The following is a 22,104-nucleotide window of genomic DNA, read 5'->3' as shown; positions in this document are numbered from 1 at the left end:
GTTTCGTTTTGTATTCATTTGCGTTAGTGGATCTATTTTTATTTCCTGCTGCTAAAGGAAAAGGAGGAAAAAACAAACATTGAAGGAGCGAGTGCTGGGAAAGCTTTCTGTTCCACTTGACGGAGTTAACACGGGCAGTGGCGGGCGATTTCTATTTCTGTTTTATACGTACATTTATTTGTGTGGACTGTCGCTTTCGCGCTCCCTGGGTGGTGTGTTCAGCCTGCAGCGTTCAGGTTCTGAGGGTTTTTGCAGCGGCGTTCTGCTTTTGGCGGTCCCGGTTCCCGAGCGGTGCCGCCGCGGCGCTGCCCTTCCCCCCCCGCGGCCCCTCAGAGCCGCGGCCCCGCCCCCGCCCCGGCCCCGCCCCCTGGCGGCGGCGCCGGGCCCGGCGCGCGCACCAAGATGGCGGCGCGGCGGTGGCGGCGCGCCCTGCGCGGGCTCTGCGGGGCCGCGCTGTTCCTGTCGCAGCTCTCCGTCCTCTCCGGCCGCGGTGAGCGCGGCCGCCGGGCCGAGACAGGGCGGCGGGGTCGGGAGAAGGAGCAGGGGCTCCGGCTGGGGCCTGGGGTGGGGGGACGGCTGCCCCGAGCGGCGGCGGCTCAGCCAGGGCTGAGCGCGGGTCCGGCCGCGGAGGTGGCGGTGACCGCGGTGGGGTGAGGATGCGCTGCCGCTCCCCTGACCAGGGGCGAAGCGGCTGTTTCGGGCATGGCCGCGTTTCGTTGTGCCGGCTCTGCGGGGTTGGAGCTGAGGTGCTCGGCGTCAGGGCAGAACGCGGGACAGGCCCCTCTCGCCGGCTCGTGTGCTGCTTTATTACACAGCACCTTTTGCGCCGGCCCTTTTTCGCGAACGTGTGTGACTCAAAACGGCCTGGAGCTCCTCGGCACGGCCAGGGTGGGTGGTGTGACAAAGCTGCTCTCCTCCTTCCACCTGTGCCCGGTGGCTGCCGTGAGGGCTCGGCAGGGGCTGGCGCATCCCGAGCCCTCAGGCGGCGCTTCCCGCAGCGACCAGCGCGCAGCGCCTGCACCAACACAGCCGTGCCTCTATTCCTTTATTCCAGCTTTCCGGCAAGAAACTACTTGCACTGCTTCGTTACATGGTATTGTTCAGTAGAAAACACTGTGTAAATCTGCTTTCTGACCAGTGCTTTTAATTCTCAAGAATCAGAAAATAAGATTGAATGGAAATAAACGTAAAGTTCCTTGTCTTTAAAGAAAAACTCCATTCTAATACTTTTCTAATGTTTAAGATAAATATCCCACTGTTAGTAGAACTGGGGAACAGGTTTTTTATATATCTCATTACACTTTCTGCTTGCATTTTTGTATCAGAGTGCTGAAATCAAACTATTTCTGAAGATAAATTTGTTCTAGATATTTCACTTTCTCCATGTTTTTGTCTTGTAGCGGGATCTTTGATGACGACAAAGCTTTCACAGCCACAGTCTACACTGGCGAAAAGCCTAACTTCAACAAGTACAAATGCACCCTATTTTAAAGCATTAGGTAAGGTGTTATGTTGTTTATTTTGTTTGTTATCTGTGGGTCCTTCTCAGTCTTGAGTCCAAAAGTTCTTGAATTGGGTCTTAGGAGCAGGTACATTATTTCACAGTGGTAAGAAGCATTGCAGTGTTACACATTATGAGTTACTCTTAATGACCATAACAATTACTTTGGGTTATCTAGTTAGACAACTGGTCCATATAAGAACTAGAAGATGGTAGGTTAAAGTACCATTGTGGTATATGTGGTTTATACCCTTCAGGATGGTGGAAGTTCTTGAAAGACTCCAGCATCCTGCAAGAACTTGCTCTTGTTCCCTGTCTACCATCAGTACAGCTTTGTAGCTCGCTGAGGGTGCATCAGGACTGACAGAAATGTTGTTCTTGCTGGTAGTTTAGGAGGTGATTCTGTACACATACAAACAGCAAATGGCTGAGGTAAATGTAGCCCTAATTAGAGCTCAACTCAAAGTAGGCTACCCGTGTCACCCTGCTGCTATTCCTGAACTGATTATTTCTGCTGAGGAGCACTGGCTGAGGTGGCACTAATCCCCATAAGCTCAGTCCTGGTGCAGTGCTGAAGTGTTGGCTGGTGTCCTGTGCAGAGCCCTGTGGCTCCTCTGGCCCTCACAGCACAGGCTGGGAATGCTGCTCCATGTAGAGTGCGGAAAGTCCTTTATACAGCATCAGTGCATGTGCTTGTCTATGTATTTGTGTAAAAAAAATGTATATATATACTTTAGGCTATTTAGCTTTTTTTGCTTGGGTTCTTAATTCACTTATTGCACCTTTCAGAAAGTACAGAAACTCCACCTTACGTGACTAATTGTCCCAGCAATGGGCTCTGCAGTAGATTGCCACCAGACTGCATGACATGCAACACAAACTATTCCTGTATATATGGGAAGACAGCAACTTTTGATTGCAAAGTCAAGCCACATGTTCATTGTGTTGTAAGTAACCCGTTTCTCTTAACCCCAGATTTAAGTAATTAAACTGTGGCATCTTGTCTTAAAATAGAACAGTGATCTCCAGGTTCTGATGTACGCAGGTTTGCAGTTCTGAGATAAATTTGATCACTCACTGTGGGCTTTTGAAGAGGCAGGCCTGCCTTTCTTCCCTGGTTTGCCTTTCTTGCCTAATGATCTTCTCATTACCTGGCCATGCCTGTGAGTTAAACCACTCCAAACATTTTGAGAGTGGGGAGGCTAAATATCTGTCAGAGCTACAAACTGACCTTAAAGGTGAGACTAAATGAGCCCTCCTTTTGGCAGCAGCCTTAGATTGGAGGAATCGGGAATGTTAAATGTGACTTTGATACCTCTTTGGTGGTTTTTTATTCTGCTCTATAAGAGGTAGCAAACAGAGCAATTGTTCTTTTGCCCAAAATGTCTACTCATGAAATCTAATTTGATACTGCACATTGATTTTTGTTTTAATGCTATTGAAGTGATAGTGCTGTCCTTTTACAGGATGAGAATAACCAAGAGCAGGAGAACTTTACAATTAACATGACGTGCCAGTTTTGCTGGCAGCTTGCCACAAGTGATTACGTCTGTACCAATTCCACAAACTGCATGACAGTTTCCTGCCCTCGACAACGATACAATGCAACTTGCACAGTCCGGGATCACATTCATTGTCTAGGTAAGGTGGGCATAGCTGGATTTCTCAAAACACTTTTTCACGTATTTTGTAATGGTTGAATACAAAGATTGTTTCTGTCCTTTTGCCTGCACCTTGATCAATCTACTGATTGTTTTTATTGTTAAATTTAATTTTTTAGCATAGTAGTGGCATCTGACTGCAAACATTGGCTTATTGTTGTATACTGTCACACCAGAGTGTGTTCTGGTGAAAGAGAACACCAGTTCTTTTTATTTTTCTCAATTCCTGTGAGTTAAACTTATTCTCAGACCACGAATATAATCAATATCAAATGTCTCCATAGGCAAATTAAAGAAAATTATGCTGGTTCCATACAATTAGGCTTAATTTTCCCTCTGTTCACTGACTTTTCTGATATGGGACCAAGATTGATGGAACAGAGAACTGTAGGGTACAAATGAGAAACAGCTGTCAACACAAAAGCTCAGTGTCAACCCTTTTAGATGCCTTTTGGAAAAATATAGTATCTTCTTCCTTGTATTTTTCTTCCTTATTATATGGTCTTTGTTTATTTCATTAAGGTTTTAATATTTTCCAATGTTTAGGTAACCGTGTCTTTCCTAAGATGCTCTATTGCAACTGGACTGGAGGTTATAAGTGGTCTACTGCCTTGGCACTAAGGTAAGCAGGATCTATTGGATAAAGTCTAGCTAAAATAGGTTTGTTTTCTTTAAAATCTTCAGATTCTATGGTTTCCTGCTTGGTATTTTTTAAAGGTGTGCCAGACAACCAGTATTTCAGAGAGTCTAGCTTGAAATGGTGGGCATAGAATGCATAAAGGGTTTACATGCAACAGTGTGGGCTGTCTTCAGCAAACAGCTGGAGGAAAAACACTTGGGTACCCAAGCTCAGTTCCTCTGATAGTAATGAATCATATTTTTATTCTTGTAGCATCACCCTTGGTGGATTTGGTGCCGATCGTTTCTATTTGGGTCAGTGGCGGGAAGGTCTGGGAAAACTCTTCAGCTTCGGTGGACTTGGAATATGGACACTAATTGATGTGCTGCTAATAGGTGTTGGCTATGTGGGACCTGCAGATGGATCTCTCTATATTTAAATGTGGGTGCAATGTGTTTCAGAGAGGAGTCATTGCCTGCAAAGGGCTCTAAATAAACGAGTGTGGAGGTTTGAGCCTTTAAGGTATAATGAAGAACAAGTGTTTGTTCTATGTGCATATGTTTTAATGTACAGTATCTGTACTTGGTTTGCCTTTAACTAAGGTCAAATAAAAGAGTGGATCACTGAGCAAGTTGAAATTAATTTAATTTCTTCTATGGACATGGTATTTTTCTATGAAAAAAGGTTGAGCAGCTAACCAAATTCTCCACTGTGCTTGAACTTGGATGACCTGTCAGGCCCCCAAAGATCTGCAAACTAACTTGAATATTGAATTGTTTACTTCATATTTCTATGCTTGAATTTAACTCTAAAGCTAACTTCCCTAAATATGTCAGTATTTTTTTTTTGTATTTGTGGGAGGATAATTTATTTGCCTGAGTTACGTATGTAAATCACCATGTTTTATTGTGTTAATTACAGTAACTTCTTGGTTTGGGACATAGCAAGAGCCAATATCTGCTTTGGGAATCGACTTTAAGTTGTGGGGGGTTTAGAATTAGACCACTGTAACACTAAAGGCTAAATATGAAATAATTGAAGTAGATTTTTTTATTGTCCTGGAATAATTTTGTTTTGGTTGGGTTTGACTAGCATATCAATGAAAGTTAGTTACAGTTCCTATTCTTGTGCTAGCAAGCTTGCCAAATTACTTTTGGAAAGGGTTGGCAATCTAATCGATGAGTTTATGCACTTATACCTTTGTGCCGCGGTAATGCAGCGGGGTAGTGCCATGACAGGACAGCAGCTTTGTGCAGCCGCGGTGAACGCGCGGCCGTGCGTGCGCGCCCCTCGCCCGGGGCTGGGGCGGCCGCTGCTGTAGCACTGCGGTGCCGTCGGGCTGGAAGCGCTATCGCTTGAATAAACTGCGCCTCGAAGCTTTGCTGGCCTGAATTCTGACGGTGTCTGTCGTGGCCTCGGCTCGGTCCCGCCGCAGCGGCGCGGCCGCAGGGAGGGAGCGGCGGGCGCGGCCCCGCGCTCTGCAGGTGCCGGGGGCGGGCCCGGGGCCGGGCCGGGGCGGTGCCGCCGCTGAGCCCGGCTCGTCCCGCCCCCGCCGGCACGGGAGCCACCATGGCGGAGGAGCGGGACCGCGAGCGAGAGCTGCGCTTCTACCGACGGCTGCCCAAAGCGGTGAGCGGCGGGGGGCGGCGGGCACGGACCCTCCTCCGGCGGCACCGCAACCCATGCCGGGCTGCGGACGGACAGACAGACAGAGCGACACACGCTGCTGCTGTCCCGGAGTTCTCCCCAAACGCGCGTTTTCTGAGGGCCTTACCCCACCGCAAAATGCACTCGGGTGTTCGTCTGTCCGGTTTGTTTACAGACCTTAGTGATCTAAGTAATCTAATTGCAATTAAATCAGTTGAGCGCGATCTCAATTTTCTCTTTTTGTCCTATTTTCCCTCAGTCTAGCCGAGAAGTCTGGCTCAGATAAGTCTTTTTCTCTGTGCCGAGGGTGTGCCTTACTTGTGGCATATCAGTGCAAGCCTTCCGTAGGGGTGCGTGCGGATTTATCGGGGTTCGTGTGCCGCACTCCCACCAAAGCCCGAGGACACGTACTGCAGCACAGAGCTCGGACAGGCAGTGCAGGGGGGCCCAGCAAACCCACCTCACACCACGCCATCCTTGCATTCTAGTGTTCCTTTTCACCAAGTTGCTTTTCAGGGTGTATGTTTAATATCTGACAGAATTCTGAGAGCTAATTGTAGGCTTGTGAAAAATATGGCTCAGTCACCAGAACCTGTAAGCAGCCACAGCTTCTGGTGCTTAGTTGGAGTTACAATTTCAGCATGTTTTCCAATGTAAATCTTGAAGAGAAGTATTTATTGAATTTTTCTTTTCCTATTGAGAATGGATGTGTGCAGGGAGATGAGAGGTAGGTAACAAAGTAGATGCTTTGGAGATACATTTTGAATGAGGTGGGGGGGCACTGGAGACCTATTTGATAAATCAAGAGCCAGGAGGCGAGAAGGAACAAAGGTGAAGTGAGGAATGGAGCTGAGGACCACAAGTTTGGAGTCTGAAGTTAGAATGTCAGTAGGAAGTCAGGCAGAAAGAGGCCTCGGGCAAAAAGGAGTGCAGTTAGTGCAGTTTCTGTTCATGGCAGAGTCTTGCTGCATTTCTGGTGTGAGTTTAAACTTCAGAGTATGAACAAAAGGAAGGGGAATGTGTAGACACCTGCTATTTTTGAGTGATGGATATGTACATTTAATTTGCAATGGATGGGGAGAGTTCTTGAATCTTTACTGTACTTTTTGTAATGCTGAGGTGGCTGCTGGCTTCCTCCTCACCTTGGATGACACCACCCCAAGAACTGTGTGGAGAGCTCTTTGCTGAGCCAGCTGTGCTCCCACTGAGACCAGTGCCAACAGCAGCCACCAAGTGAGAGGAAAGAAATGGGGCTGTTCTCAGTTGAACCAGTGCCTTCAAAAACCTAAGGAAGTTACTATTAGCCAAAATGCACATCACTGTTCTTTTCAAACTCTGAGTGAAACACTGATGTAGGATACGAGAACAGTAGTACAAACAAGGTGCAGAAACCATCCTTTTCATAAGTCCATAGTGTCACCCTGAAAATTAAGCCTTCTGATAATGTTTTCATAGTTTTAGTTACTTTCCCATGAAAGTCCTGTAAACATAAGTTGTTTATCACATTCCTTCTAAGAAACGTCTTTTGATGGGCGTTTCTCATGACCAGTGTGCTTGGGAAGGTGGTAATTTAATTATCCAATCTCTGGTCATTGTTGAGAATATAAATACTGGAGTCAGAGAAAAAAGGGGGCTTTTCTGTTCTGAGAGTGTTTGAATCATTTTGTGTCCTTTAGCGACACCATAGGATTTTTATTTCTGTAGGAACTTCATGCTCATTTGAATGGCTGTATCAGTTCTGCTACTATGAAGAAACTCATGGCTCAGAAGCCAAACCTTCAGATCCAGAATGGAATGACTGTAATTGACAAAGGAAAGAAAAGAACCTTAGATGAGTGAGTATGTGCATGTGTGTGATGAGCATTTACCAAAGGTTTTTTGATTAAGTTAAAACCAGGAATGTGTGCCCTTGCACAATAAATGCAGAAAATATGTTTTTAAGTTTTACAGCATAATCTCAGATTTTTTTGTTATTTTTATCTATAGAGTGATTTCTTAGGTGCTTGCAAGCTAGAAGGAAAACTTGTTGATTAATTCCTTCTTTAAAGGATTGAAATTTTTCACTAAGATCATATGCTTTTCAGAGAAAATTGGGTTGTTGAAATTGAAAATTGAATAGTTTCTTTTTTTGGAAACTTCATGTTTTCCTTTTCCTTCAAAAGGCTTTGTGATAGTAAAAATTTCTGTTGCAAATGCTTTGTTAGTATCTAAAATCAAATATTGCTGTTCAGATGGTTCTTTGTATTTCTAGCTACAATCTGGTTAGTTGACTCTAGTGGGTAGGTGTTTTTAAAACATAGATTTATTTTATTTTCCTAAATACTCATTCAGTGTCTTTCCAATTAATTTTTTTAAATTTTATTTCAGATGTTTTCAAATGTTTCAGATCATCTATCAGGTTACCACGAGGACTGAAGATATTTTGCTGGTAAATTAATTAAAAGTTCACTTAAGCAAGCAATACACACAGTCACAATCAGTTGGATTAAGAGCCTTGGGTTCCAAGTAACAATATCAACAATGGTCCCTTTCAACTGAAGGTCAGAATAATTATTGTAAAAGACCTGAACTCTCTTCACTATCCCTGAAGGAATCAAAGGCTCCTTCTGTGTGGCAGTATTTCACTAAAAACATATTGGGCCTGAAGACATTGCAAGTTTTTCACAACAAAAAATAACCGAGTCTTTTAGTTGTGAAGGAAAATATAAGTATCACTTTTATGATGTTGAATACACTTTTACTTAATCAGATAACTAAAGATGTCATTAAAGAATTTGCTGATGATGGTGTCAAGTATCTGGAACTGAGAAGCACTCCAAGAGAAGAAAATTCCACAGGTACAGTCTTTTCTGATTTTTAATTTGTGATCTTCTTGCAATATAAAATTTAGTTAAAACAAGAAAAGTCAAATTTAGCTGGCTCAATAAAAATATTCTTTAAATATGAAAGCTAGATTTAACCATGTAAAAGCATGTCATTTTGCTATTAGATTTTTGAGGACAAAAATGTGTTGGTCATAAATCTATGATCCATGAGATTGGGTTATTCACTTGAGTATGGCATCTGAGTCTGCTAATATTTTTAGTAGCTAGCTGATATATTTTACTTTTGTTATTTTGTTCTTTTTCTTCTAGGTGTGATTTAGTAGAAACACATAATGGAAGTCCTATTGCGATTCTCTCATTCACAAAAAGTCATTTAATTTTTCCACATCCTTAGGAGGAGGTTTAGTTCAAATGTGTGGTTCATAGTAAAGCTATATTTACAGATAGAATTAGAATTACATGGGTTAGAAGACTATATGGTCTAAAATCAAAGGTGCAACACGAAACCTAGGAGACTAGAGAGCTGGGTCTGCAATATAATAAAAATAATTTAAAATGTGTTTGTTCCAAATGTGTGCACATGTTTACAGGTATGACCAAAAGGATGTATGTTGAAACCGTACTTGAGGGGATAAAGCAGTGTCAAGAAGAAGGCTTGGATATAGATGTAAGGTAAATAAAGCCTATGGAATATCTCTGTTTCAAGGTTTTGTGTAGTCTGATGCTTGGTCATGTTTGCAGAGAGGTTTACAAGCCATCAGTATAGGAATGAAAATTGTTTTTAAACTAGATTACACGGAGTGGAAGCAGGTAATTCATATAGAAACTTGACTTTTTATCTTCTTTTTTACTGCTAAAGAAAAGTGGGTAAAACCTCTCATCTCTAAGACTGTCCATTCTTTCCAACATTTTCAGGAAAAGAGGTGTTTTTCATGGAATTGGCTTCTTTTTCACAGCTTAGCTTCGTTGCAAAGATTTTGTTTGGTTAACTGTACAAGCAGCCTGCTGTAAAGAAGAGCTGGTCCTGACCAGCAGAAAAGTTTCAGAAGGTGTCAGTGATTGTTTGGAGACAGTTTGCTCTCCTGTCTTTTATAGCCCCAGTAGCAAGCCTTATTAGATTTATTGGTGAAAGCTGAACAATTTTCATCCTTCATGTGTGGTATTGCTTGTCATGAGCCACCTTATTTATCTCTTTGTGTCCCTCTGCACTTTGGTACCTTCATCCCTAGAACAGTTTCCTGTACAATATTCTTTATGCTCAGCCATGAAGGATATGAAGTGCCATTTTTTTATTGGTATCAGATCTGTTGAGCTTCTGATATTACAGCTTGGATATAATTTAATAATAATTTAATTTAATAATTTAATATATTTCTGTCCCAGGCTGTTAATAGCAATAAACAGAAGACATGGCCCAGCAGTTGCTAAACAGACTGTTAAACTTGCTGAAGAGTTCCTGCTTTCCAGTGATGGGGTTGTAGTAGGACTTGACCTCAGTGGTGATCCCACTGTAAGTTTTTGGTTTATTTTATTCTGGTCTTGAAGATAAATGTATAATGTTGTGCAACAGCAGGTGCTTCTAACCATAGCTTTTACTCACAAGTTTTTGTCCAGTTTTTGTGCCTAGCTGGAATGGATTGATATTGGGTTAATTTTATTGCTGCTATAAGAGGCATACTCTAGCCTCTAGATACTCTAACAAAGAATCCTTAGATTAGTATGTGACTGAGAAAAGAACCATTGAAAAGCAGTGTTTATCTGGGAAGCATCTATACCTGAGTTGTCCCAGTCAGATTAAGTGTGTGAAGGCAAGTTGTCAATAGTTTAAATTTTGTTTGGCTGCACCAAATGCTATTTTGCATTAATAAAGCAAAAATGTTTGAAGGCAGCTGTCAAGCTGAAGTGAAATATCTCTAGGTGGTAGCTGTGTCAAAGGTATCAAAACCAAGGAAATCGGCTTGTAAGTCTTAGGCATCATCTGAGCTACTGGTGTTTGATCCATTCCTCTAAACCATACAGCAGAGGGTTTGATTTGCTGCATTCCAAACTGAAGTAATGGGAAAAGTGGAATAATTAAATGTAACTGAATTTGAATGTAGTGTTTGGCTATTGCTAGACTTCTTAATCATGGTAATGACAGGGATTTTGTCAAATAAGCTGTAGAATAGTGATGTGTCCCTGTTTTCCAGGCAGGACATGGTCAAGACTTTTTGGAACCTCTCTCAGAAGCAAAAAAAGCAGGTCTAAAGCTGGCACTCCATCTTTCTGAGGTAAAAGGATTTTCTGTTTTGGTGCTTCTCTGCAATTGTCATTGTGTGAAAATCTTGCCAAAACTAAGATTACCTTCTGTGGATTTTGAACTTCTCAGGCAAAAGTATTAATGGTTTGGGGCATTTGACAACAGACAGGAAAACAAGGAGAAACCTTCAACCTTTTGTTCTAAGTCTGAACAGCCAGATTATTGCTTCCTGTACTATATCTATTGTGGGTTTAGGTGTGAAATTGAAATTCAGAGCTTTCTAAGAGATCCACTTCTTTCTTCCTGGTATTATCATGGTAGTGAAATCCACACAGTTTCAGGAGCAGTGAGCTCTATTAGTTCCACTGGTATCAGTACAAAGAATTGGGCTTCTGCTCAAATGATGGCTCTGGGAAGTCCAATAAATACTGAAGATAGTTATTTTTTCAGTAAATTAAGCAGGACATATGATGTCATCAACATGTTTATATTTGTTTCTATTTCTCTAACACTTTCTTTCAGATAAGAGATGCCGTGAAAGTGGAACTGAAAGTCCATTGTAATTATATAATGTGCTGTTTTATGCTGCCTTGACAGAATGTGAAATATATCCTCTCTAGATTCCAAATCAAGAGGAGGAGACCAAGATTCTCCTGGGCCTGCCTCCTGACAGAATTGGACATGGAACATTTCTCAACTCCACAGCAGCAGGTTCTGAAGAGATAGTGTCACTGGTTCACCAGAATCATATACCTATTGGTAAGGAAAAAAATATTTACCATGACTTGAACTTTGGATATCAGAACAGGATATGTACTGCTGATCTAGTGGCACCACCTCTGACCAGAGGTGACTTGGACAAACGTGGCAATGAGACTTGCCCAGAAAGCTACACTCATGACACTTGCAGGTTTTTTTGGCTTCTCTGTGGAAGCAGAAAACAGCTGATGTCTCAGATAGAAGCAAAACCAAATCATAATTCATCATTACTATACAAGACTGTGTGGTGGCTCTGTACCTGCTTTGCAAGCTCCCTGAATTTTATACCCCAAAGAAATTGATTAGGAAACTTTTCTCAAAAGAAATTACCAAAGAAGCATGGAAAATTAAGGAAACAACAGTAGCTGATTTTAATTTTTATTCAGGACCTTTCTAAGTCAATTAACATGTCTCTTGTTTTGATATATGTCCCCATTTCTTTTTCTGTTTTTCCCTTTAGAATTTTGCATGACATCAAACATAAAATCTCAGACAGTGCCTTCCTGTGACAAACACCATTTTGGATACTGGTACAGCATGGGCCATCCTGCAGTGCTTTGTGTAAGTTTTTTGATTTTTAAGCATTTATTTAGGCAAAGGGCTAAAATTATGAAGTTAGAGAAGTCTTTCTCTGTTTATGGATCAGGACTGACTTAAAATTTTTGACCTTGTAGCAGATAATATGCTTTTAGGAAATCATAATGTTCTGTTTGAGAAATGCATTTAATTCAAGTGGGAATTGCTAGTATTTATCTTGCTTCTATTGTAAAGCCAGGCCTTTTTTCTGTGGGATAAGATGATCAGCTATACAAGCAGTGAATTTTATAACTCTTTGCACAATGACAGATTTCTCTTAAAACCCATGGCTCCGGTGCTTGCGTATGCACCTGTGCGTTCCTGGGTGTTCATTGTGTTGGGTGAGAGCTCCTGCCTTCTCTTGATAGCTCATTGAGGTCTTTAAGCGTTGAAGGTGCTGAGTACTTGTGCTGCCACTGACAAGGTTTCACTATTATCCTGTTAGTTTAACCCCCATAATCCATAGCATTGTCCAAGTGTGTGTGTATATATAAAGATATATTTAATAGCACTGTGCTTGTCTGGGAAAAGGGAAAAGAGGAATAAGGAGACCTGCATGTACTGACATACCTTGAATATATGCAGCATTTGATAGCCATCTTTCTGGAAATTTTAGTAGGAAATCCTGTTTACTTGATAAATCGTGCCATCATTTTAAGAAGTTTTCTTATATGTTTGAATAATTTACTAATTTTTAGTCAAAATAGGGCAAATAGAGAATGAAATAACCATGCACAGATGAAAGAACAGTGGAATAAAATGTGAAACAGCAAGATAAACCTGGTTTGTACATATAGGAAAAAATCTTTTTGATATAGAGGAACTAATTTAAACTTTTTTCTTCCCTTTCAATTTAACTCCAGACTGATGATAAAGGCGTCTTTGCAACTGATCTATCGCAAGAGTATGACCTGGTTGCAAAAACATTTAATCTGACTCGATCACAGATGTGGGATCTTTCCTATGACTCAATCAACTATATTTTTGCTTCAAATGCAGTAAAATCCAAGCTAAGGGAACAATGGTGTAAGCTGAAACCAGCTCTGTTTGATTAATCAAACTGTTGTCCTAAATAGCTTAGGTGTATTAGCTGACTTAATAAGCTTTTTATATTGAAGTCCCCAGCCTTTTTCAGACCTCAGGATTTTAAACCCAGCCGTAAACTGCCTGTGCACAATGAAGGCAACTGGAATGCATCCCTTGTTACTGGGGACAGAAGTAAATGTTCTTTTGGTAGTTGGGAAGGGCTCTCAGCCAGTGACTAAAATGCCAAATGTGTTGTCACCTTGTTTCTCTTGAGCTGATATGACATTTTAAAAAACACTTAGTTGAAATATGTCATCATAATATGAACATTTGAGAGCTGCAACAAAATGAAGGCAGAGCTATTGGTGTTTAAAACATCTCTGTTGACAGCATTCTGCCAAGCTGTTTGAATGTGTGGTGTGTATTTTTGGGGTTTGTATTGTTTTCAGGTTTTGAGCTGTTGATTGGATGTGAAGACAGAGACAAACTCAGGGAGAACAAAATATTTATCCCAAGGAATTACTATTGTATCTGTTTTTATTGCTGTACATGTATGACTGAAGCTGCTGTGATGGAATAGCATGTGGGGGTCTGCTGGTGCCCTGGGCACCGCTGGTGTGTAGGCACTTAAGAATCTTGAATGCCTTCAGTAAGTGAGCTACTTGGCAAAGTGGTCTCATTCTTAAAATGCTTTTTAGAGTTGCTGTTTGTTGTGTAAAAAAAGCAATAAAAACCTCCGAGTTTTTGAAACCACCACTTCAAGGTGTGCATGTGCGTGTTTGAGCTGTGCAGAAGAGAAGCAGGATTCTGTGGGGCGAGTCCCTGGAGCAATCGTGCTGTCTGCCAGCCTCTCCCCTGCTGCTCTGGCAGCCACAGGGTTCTCTGTGCCCTCTCCAAGCGCCTGCCTGGGAGTTCTGGTGCTGAGAGCTCACAAAGTCTGTGAATGTGCACATGCTGCAGTTTGTGTAATGGGAGTTGGGAGGTCACCTGGAGGATTCCATTTGTGTGCAGTAAAAGAACCAGGAATGTACGTGGGTGGCTGAGGAGCAACGCACGGAACTGGGATTTCTCTATATAGGAATATAACTGTGAGTTACTGCTGTTATTTACACAGCAGAAATGTTACACTTAGGAAATTGGACGGGATGTGGACTTTAGGAATGAAGAATCACCATCTGATGAGACCTTTGTCATGAACAGTTCCCAAGCTGACTGTTGCAACTTGAAACACTCTTACTGTCCCTGAGCTAGTTTAACTTTTATAAGTAAAACTGCTGTTTCCTTCTTTGGCTGCATGTAACATTATAGTTAGTTTTAATTTAAGCACTTCTTGCTGAGCCTGCTTGTCAAATTCTGAGTTAGCGGTGACATAATCACTGTTTAGTTTATAATATTGTATAAAAGTGATTGTGACACAGAGTGAAGCATCACCACAGAATTAATCATAAGAAATGGGGCAGAGAAGATTTTTTTCCTGAATGCAGTGGAAATTTTGAGTAACTGCTTCTAGAATTCATGTGGTATAAGATGAAATTTAAGTTATCTATTCATGTGCAGCTCAACTTATTTTTAAAGTAAACAAAATAGATCTAGAGTTAATATTTTTATTTCCATCTGATTATACAAGAGAACACTTACAGAGCAGTCTCCAGTACTCAGAGTCTTTACTCATGAAAATGCACACTGGTACTATTGAATACTGCTTTGGTGATGTATGTGAGAACAACTGCTCACTGTGGCATTGGTTTCTCAGTTCCTTCTGAGGCAAACACAGGAAGTCTTCAAAACCTCAGCTCCTTATGATGAGACTAACATTCCATAGCTTTTCATAATACAACCACTAAACCGTAAGTACACACTGCTCCTCAGGATCTTAGCTTGGCAAATAATGTACTTACATCAATGATTTATATGCCTGCTTGAATATTTAGGTGTTTCAAAATAATACATTAAAAGAATGGATGCAGGTAAGGACCCTGCGTTAGCTAAGCAATTCAGCTGATTAAAAGGCTTGCATGTCCGTCCTGTGAGGCCTAGAGAGCAGGCACTGGCTAGATTGGAATGGAGAGGGCTCTGGGGGAGGATCTAATCAAGGTTTTTAAATATCTGATGAGAAGAAGTGAAGAAGATGGAGCCAGGCACTTCTCAGCAATACCCAGTAACAGGAAAGGGGCACAGACTGGTTCTGTGTGGGTGGTTGAATATGGGAGCACCTCACCCAGACAGTCTGGGGAGTCTGTCCTTGTAGATACTCAAACCTATCAGTGACTTGTAGCTTCAGCAAAGGAGGTGGACTGGGCAATCTCCAGAGATGCCTTCCAACCTCATCTGTTCTGTGAAGGAAATATACAAATATACACATGATAAAGTCTGTATAAATACAAAAGCTTTTAAAATTAAATACTGACTTAACTGAGTCACTCAAGTGACAATTTTTCACCAGGCTTGGTCACTAGCAGTTGGCTGTTTTGTGAAGCTGTTTATAAAGAATAGTCTATTCACCCTTCATAGCCTTCCTTCTTTCACAGCCATTGTGGAATCCTTTGGTGCCATCAGGACCTTTAGGCAGCCGCAGCACTCTTACAGGGAGACCATCTGCGTTTTGTATTTTCCGAACCAACATGGGACTGCTGACAGGACTCTTCTCTTGTGTCAGAGTTTGGGCTTTTCTTCTCTGCACCCAGGGGCTCCCAGAAGGAGTGATGCTGCTATCTGAGGAATAATCAGTGTATTTCCTTGGAATTTCAGGGCTGGTGCTTGGGTTAAGCTTGCTGTCTTCAGCCAGTGGAGATTTTTTGGCTACTTTTCTTAGTGAAGATGGACTGTTCCAAGGACTTGATCTGGGTGACATATTAGGGCTCAAATGGTTGTTTGGGTGGATGACGGGGCTCAAATTACTCATAGTATTTGACGTGGTACGTTTGCGTCCTGACAGTGGTGACGTGGGGTTGCTCTCTGGGTCAGAAGAGCTGTTTGCTGAAGATTCATCACCAGCAAACTGAAGTTCCTCAACTCTCTTGTTAAGGGATCGAGTCTTCTTAAGGCTCTTGCTGGTATCTTCATCACGGTTCTTGTCTTTGGGAACCTTTTTCTTTGGTGGTTTCATGCCTATTAGGACAACTTTCATGCCGGTCTCTTTGTTTCCAGCACACATGAAATCATGAGCACGTACGGCAGCTTCTACTTCTTCAAATTCTATAACTGCACATTCCTGGGTTCCCAGCTGGGTGTACCGATTGCTGACCCTCCTGATATCAGGTGGGAGATCCCTGCCAGGCTTGAGAATACGAACTGATGAAATTACACCAAAAGTTACAAAGGCTTTGAGGAGATGCTCCATTATCCTTTCTTGCATGCATCCGTTTTCATCTTTGTTAAGGACCTGCAGCTGAGAAATCATGTGGATATCGTACACCAGTAGCATCCTGGTAGGGACATTTTCACTTGGAAACACTGGAACTGGAGTATTTCTTCGAACCTTTTTGTTATCATCATTGAGCTCCAGACTGTTCGAGTACTTCAGTGCATAGGCTGTGGTCCTCCAGTCACGGGTAAGGTGTTTCACCTTTGGGACAGACGCAGGTTAAGCACCACAACTGAGCAAACCAGATCAAAGCACTGAATTTTAAAGCAGATGCAGGCTTCAGTCTACAAACAGAACCCTGGATGTAAGTTTCATGTAGCAGACTTAGTGAGAAAATAAAGTTTTCATGCTATGACGGGCATCAGTGAGCTCCTCTAAAGCTCATATCCTGTTGAATCTAATGAAAACAGGAACTGGCACTAAAGCTCAAACTGGAAATCATTACTACATCTGAAAGCCTGCTCAAGTAGTGCTTGGTCATTCCACATCATCTAGTCATCTTGGCCTGAACCATGATCAAAATGCATGTTCTAGGGAGGTTACATTTGCCAAACAAAAAGTTTTGTTAATTTTAGGTCTTCATTGTATTGAACTGAACTTTCCTCCCTCAAAAATCTCAGTCTAAAAAACACCCCAGACTTATTCATTTTCATTAAACATTTGTAAAGAGTTTATCTGTCACCAATATAATCTGTTTGAAGTGGTCTGAAGAAATTGAGACTGCCTTAACTCCTAGACAGAATAACTCTGTAGAACAATGAGATTTAGAATCTTGACAAAGTGCTTCTAGTGTAATTCTAGAAATCAATTACATACAGATTTACATAGGTCTTTCTAATGTAAGGAGAAAAAAAAAGAAAAAATAATAAAACTCACTTCATGTTTAGGGAACTTTGGTTACCAGATGCTTTACTCTACTCTTAATTTTTGATTCTCCGTCCAAAAGTCAGATTCACTGTTCCTTCTCAGAGACAGGAATGTAACTTTACCAGGACTACCCAGCTGTTCACAAGTAGTTGCCATGGATATTAATTTTATCTAATGTCCTCCGGTGTCCAAGGATGATAATTTAAAAGCATACAGGCTTTTAAGCCAATGATTTCCTTAGCCAGTCATCAGTGAGTTCAGCAGTTAAAGTTTTGGATGAGTAGAAAATCATAGCAAAATCAGGCAGATAAAGACTATAAAGGTGCCTGTAGAAGATGTTAACTTCTACTGTTTTTAGATTCATCAGGCTTGCATGAGACCCTTCAAGTCTTAAAAAGTTACCTTACCTTCTTAAATGAAGTGAGGAGTTTAACACTGACATAGCCCATCTTATTTCTTCTTATGTGCTTCAGAAGGAAGGCATCTTTCTCAAGGTTCTCATCAGAGAAGTAGTATTCAATCTGTGCTATTAACTTCTGGATCAGGTCATTTTCTGGTGGTTTCCAGTTCTGGTTAGAGTCGTCATCATTTTCCCCACCACTGGAAAACAGTTAAATCATTTTATCAGCAGATTTTCATCTTGTATGAGTAGATTCAAATAGCTTTTCAAAATGAAAGCGCCATAACCGTTATGCTGGTTCCAACTGACTTTAGATGTGGGCACTGGACAGGTATCCCCCACCCAGCTGAGCCAGCAGGCTAGCTCAGAGGATGAAGATTTCCAGTCAGCATAAGGAGTCAAGTTCCTGAGTTCATTCCAAAAGCTGATCTCAGTGCAGAAAGCACGGCCAACTCAAATCATCCACCAAAATACGAAATGAAGGTGCACTGGCACTTGGTACTATATAAGCTCCTCCACTGACAGTGTTACATTTTTCAATATGAAGCTATTAAACCTAGGCCTGGCCTTTATGTGCTTCATGAGTAGTGTCACGTACCAGAGAATGAATATTCCAACATGATGCAGTTGTGATTTCTTAAGCCTCTTCACAGCATGAGTGCAGGAGCTGATATCCAGGGAGTAAGAAGGATTGACAGGAATGCTGCACATATTACAGGTCACTTCCAGAGTGATAGAGTAACATAACCAGCAGTTTACCAAAGGGGCCAAACCTGCCAGCTCATGTACCTCAGAACAGGTTTATATGCACACATGCAGATTCCTAAGAAGTCATTCTCATTTCTTCTCTTTACCTCCCATCGTATTATCTCAGTACCTGGGTAAAATGGAGCACTGTTGAGCATCCTGTTCTTCAAAAAACACTGCACCCATGGATTTAAGGTTATCATCTTGCCACGTGCAGTTACAGCAACAGGATTGTTGCAGAAATAGAAATTTACAGGTGACTAAAATGGACAAGTCTGTCTTAAGTCGGAATCATCTTTCCCAGCTGTTAGTGGTCTAGTTTTGTTGTGGGATCATCATGAAAGTTTCTGTTTACAAAATACAATCGTCTACTAAATACCCCATAAATCATGTATTAGTTTGGTCTCCCAGGTAACAATGAAAAGGAGCCATGCATTTCCCCAAAATGGTCTGAAGTGGCTTTTGCAGGCTTTGAAATCCTTAGGAAAAGGAGCAGGCATCACACTGGAGGTCTGTGAGGCCGTTCTGGCGGGAGGATGCAGGCAGCTGGATCCCTGTCCCGGACAGTTCTGTGCAGGGGTGATGGAGGCAGTGACCGCAGTGCTGCGGCCGTGCTGCTGTCTGGAGAGAGTGATAGATCAGTGGGCTCTGCACAGGAACTGTGCCTGCTGCTGGGACAAGTTGCAGCAGTTCTCTGGGACCTGGCTTTTTGAAGCTTACAGTACACTTAGTTGCTACAGTTCTTCTCATGATAGGGGAACACATCAGATATTTGTGGATACTTGCACAGTCCTAGAAGTCTCCCTGTTAAAAACCTCCCTAGCCTTTAATAGGGTACGGTTCAAAGGAATGACAAGAATGAGAGAGCAAGACAAAGAATTTATGTTACTTGGCAAAGCCAGAAGTGGAGGATAATAGATGAAGTTATGATTAGGATGGTAAAAAATACCTAATGCCCAGCTGTGGTTTCAGAAGAAAGCAAAAAATAATGGTGTTTATTTTTCATTCATGGTAATCTCTTCCCACTACTTCATTTACTACTGATTTGGAATTACTCTGGATACAAGAAGCTTGGAACATTTCAGCCTTTTTTACAAACCCACACTGCTGGGAAAAGCTTGCCTTTAGTTCAGGATTTGGCTTACGTTTGTTTTAGGGATTTATTAGCACTGATATTTGCAGGTGTTTGTTTGGAGACGAAAAAGGAATGTTGTGCTTTGGAAAACAACAAAAAATAATTGCATGTTTGCAGAGAACAGCACCATCTCTACCTACTGAACACAATGAATCAGGGTCAAACAGGTCTCATTTCACCTCTCAAATATTGGTCACAGTTTGATCCATACACTATTTGTATGTTTGGCAGACAGGTCAGCTTTTACAAAATCTTATGGGCTCTTACAACAGCCTTCACTAAATGATGTATGGAAATAACACCTACAATAAATGCAGAAATTTTAAAGTAGCTCCATATGAATTTGTGATAATGATCAACTAGTAGCACCTCTAGAGTATCAACTGTATTACAAAAGTAGTTGATAAATAATTTCAGTCAACACTGACAAAGAAGCAAACCCTATTACATAGCTATTCACATATATATAATACATATAATACATATAATAGCTATTACTATAGCTATTCACAACTTATTTTTTTTATTCAGAGCTTTGTGATGATATGCTTGTAAAACAGAATGAAAAACAATCTTTTAACATGGTGACTCATCTAGCCATTAGTCACACAAGAAACTAAACATATCTACGGAGAAAGCAGATTTGGAATTTTAAATATCAAGACTCCAAATAATAAATTGTTTGGATAGCATCTAAAAATATTATACTATTTTGTAGTATAATAATTTCTATTCTGAAATTATATTTTAGAATAGTATATATTATTTTAGGTGAGTCTCCAAATGAATAAAGTATTTTATTAATTGTTTTAATAAGCACTGTGTAGCAATCTAATTTATAAGTTCCAAGAGTACAATCACTCAAGGACAGTCCACGTTTGTCAACAAAAGCATTAATACAGTACTGGGTGCCTACTGACGGCAAGTTATCTGCAAGCTTCAGCTGGGAAGTGCGATGGCTCATTCCCAGCAGTTTTAGATCATCCCTAATAATTTTCAAAATGTTTGTAAATAATTTCCTATCAGATGCTGCATTCCCAAAAAGGAGATCCTTGGGTAAGCTTATATGTAAATGGCAGAAACATGTCTAAACTCCATTCACCTGCTTTTGGTGGGGAGTCTTGAGAGTTCTCTCCATGGCAATATCCCTGCCATTTACAAAATATACAATTCCTCTTGCCATTTACAAAAAGGCAGCTTCCACAAGAACTGAATATACATCAATGTATTTAAGAATAGCTGTTGTCTTTCAAAGCTTGAAAAAATAACTATGTTTTTTTTACTAGTCTAGGCCAGGGTTAGAAGCTCTTCACAAGTAATACTATCATAGATAACAAATGTAAATAATATCCCGATTTTAAGAAATCAGTAATTGAAATACAATACTGTAGGGTGCTGTACATATTTATAAAATTACAACAGTCACATATAATTGTGGAACAACTAAGCTGTCTCAGTTTAAAAACCTTAACTGTGCCTAGTTATGTTCAACTTCTGTTTCTGTAGTCCACAGTTGACAATTTTGGCAGCTGCAGAAAATTTCTCACTCCCCTTCTACCCCTCTGTAATTTATAGTACTACATTTCAGTTCATTCTGAGTCAATGCTAGGTATGAAGTTAGAAAATCAATAGAATTGTTAGAAACAATAACATGTTATTGCTAGAAACAATAAATGCTCAAACAGAATACTGGATTTCTTGCTACTGTACCTAAATCTTTATGTGACAATTTATGACGCCATCTGCATCTTTAGTACAAACCACAAGATGAACTACAACTAGTAGAGCTTTGTCTCTCTGCAGCTTGCTGGCACAAAAATCCTGCATGTTCGTCTTACAAGTAAGAGATTCTAGTAAGCATCAAAACTATTTCAGGTCACCAAGCCAAAACGGGCAAAAGAGGAAAACAACCAAAACATGAAATCCAAAACAAAACTCCAAGACGCAGCTACAACTAACCCCCAAAATCTTTCTGTAAAACGCAGTGAATTGGAAATGTGGGGGGCATCACAGCCCGGCGCTTTCGCCGTGGGGGAGCCGCGGCCCCGGGCCCGGCAGTCCCGCGGGGGCCGGGTGGGACGCAGCCCGGGCGGAGCCATCGGTTCGGCGGGCAGCTCCCTCCCGGCCGCCGGCCGTCCCTGCTGGAAGCTTTCCAGCGTCTCCCACCCGTTCCTCGGCGTTGCATCAGCCGGGCCCGCTCCGTTCCGGGGGTGTCCGCGGCGGCCCCGCTGTTCGCCCCGCACAGCCGCGCCCGCACCGCGCCCCCGCCGGACCGGAGCCCCTGCCCGGGGGCTCACCTGGAGCGCTCGCACCGCCCCGAGTCCTCCTCGCTGCAGCTGGGGCACGGCGCTCCGCCGCCCCCCTCCTCCTCCTCCTCGTCCTCCTCGTCCTCCTCGGCGGCCGCCTGGACGGCCACTCGGATCTGCACGGGGCCGCTCCCCGCGGGCAGCTCCGGCCCGGCGGGCGCGGCCCCGGGCTCGGCCGGCTGCGGCTGGGCCATGGCGCTCCCCGGCCGGGCTCAGCCCGCCGCCACACCAGCGATGCTCGGGGTTGCGACAGCCGCCCGGCCGCCTCCCCTCCTGTCGCCCCCTGTCCCCTCCCGCTGGGGCGGCGCTCCCAGCTCCACTCCCCCGGCGCGCCCGCACGGCAGCGGCACGGGCCGACCCTCCTCCGGCCGTGCCGCCCCCGGGCCCGCCGGGCAGCTGAAGAGCCCTTCTCCTTGACGGCTGAACAGGGAC

At 42.4% G+C, this 22,104-nt stretch overlaps 3 protein-coding genes across 3 annotated transcripts; 2 read left to right on the top strand and 1 right to left on the bottom strand.

Moving 5' to 3' along the window:
* The first annotated feature begins 367 nt into the window (after positions 1-367).
* On the top strand, positions 368-4,408 carry TM2D3 (TM2 domain containing 3). Its single transcript, XM_058846546.1, has 6 exons — positions 368-490; positions 1,401-1,499; positions 2,291-2,448; positions 2,968-3,142; positions 3,709-3,784; positions 4,055-4,408. The coding sequence occupies exons 1-6, from the start codon at positions 403-405 to the stop codon at positions 4,218-4,220; spliced, it is 762 nt and encodes a 253-aa protein (XP_058702529.1). The 5' UTR covers positions 368-402; the 3' UTR covers positions 4,221-4,408.
* Positions 4,409-4,922: 514 nt separating this feature from the next.
* Positions 4,923-14,313, top strand: ADAL (adenosine deaminase like). The gene is made up of 10 exons (XM_058846545.1): positions 4,923-5,410; positions 7,133-7,263; positions 7,796-7,856; positions 8,178-8,265; positions 8,844-8,925; positions 9,637-9,763; positions 10,443-10,523; positions 11,113-11,251; positions 11,712-11,812; positions 12,691-14,313. Exons 1-10 carry the CDS (start codon positions 5,351-5,353, stop codon positions 12,880-12,882), a joined length of 1,062 nt encoding a protein of 353 aa, XP_058702528.1. The 5' UTR covers positions 4,923-5,350; the 3' UTR covers positions 12,883-14,313.
* Positions 14,314-14,443: 130 nt separating this feature from the next.
* Positions 14,444-22,099, bottom strand: LARP6 (La ribonucleoprotein 6, translational regulator). Its single transcript, XM_058846544.1, has 3 exons — positions 21,664-22,099; positions 17,492-17,684; positions 14,444-16,418 (listed from the first exon to the last, which is right to left on the bottom strand). Exons 1-3 carry the CDS (start codon positions 21,864-21,866, stop codon positions 15,348-15,350), a joined length of 1,467 nt encoding a protein of 488 aa, XP_058702527.1. The 5' UTR covers positions 21,867-22,099; the 3' UTR covers positions 14,444-15,347.
* Between the last annotated feature and the right edge of the window lie 5 nt (positions 22,100-22,104).

The sequence above is a fragment of the Poecile atricapillus genome, chromosome 11, assembly GCF_030490865.1.
Source record: "Poecile atricapillus isolate bPoeAtr1 chromosome 11, bPoeAtr1.hap1, whole genome shotgun sequence".
Taxonomy (NCBI): Eukaryota; Metazoa; Chordata; class Aves; order Passeriformes; family Paridae; genus Poecile; species Poecile atricapillus.
This window is presented reverse-complemented; position numbering and strand designations above follow the sequence as displayed.

What these genes read in the sequence shown, in the direction of transcription:
- TM2D3 (XM_058846546.1), top strand. Translation starts at nt 403, where the DNA reads ATGGCGGCGCGGCGGTGGCGGCGCGCCCTGCGCGGGCTCTGCGGGGCC. An exon ending in CTCCGTCCTCTCCGGCCGCG is followed by an intron (nt 491 to 1,400) that starts GTGAGCGCGGCC and finishes TTTGTCTTGTAG; the next exon opens with CGGGATCTTTGATGACGACA. An exon ending in AGCCACATGTTCATTGTGTT is followed by an intron (nt 2,449 to 2,967) that starts GTAAGTAACCCG and finishes GTCCTTTTACAG; the next exon opens with GATGAGAATAACCAAGAGCA.
- ADAL (XM_058846545.1), top strand. Translation starts at nt 5,351, where the DNA reads ATGGCGGAGGAGCGGGACCGCGAGCGAGAGCTGCGCTTCTACCGACGG. An exon ending in AAGAAAAGAACCTTAGATGA is followed by an intron (nt 7,264 to 7,795) that starts GTGAGTATGTGC and finishes ATTTTATTTCAG; the next exon opens with ATGTTTTCAAATGTTTCAGA. An exon ending in ACCTCAGTGGTGATCCCACT is followed by an intron (nt 9,764 to 10,442) that starts GTAAGTTTTTGG and finishes CCTGTTTTCCAG; the next exon opens with GCAGGACATGGTCAAGACTT.
- LARP6 (XM_058846544.1), bottom strand. Translation starts at nt 21,866, where the DNA reads ATGGCCCAGCCGCAGCCGGCCGAGCCCGGGGCCGCGCCCGCCGGGCCG. An exon ending in GGGCGGTGCGAGCGCTCCAG is followed by an intron (nt 17,685 to 21,663) that starts GTGAGCCCCCGG and finishes ACTGTTTTCCAG; the next exon opens with TGGTGGGGAAAATGATGACG. An exon ending in TCCTCACTTCATTTAAGAAG is followed by an intron (nt 16,419 to 17,491) that starts GTAAGGTAACTT and finishes TCTGTCCCAAAG; the next exon opens with GTGAAACACCTTACCCGTGA.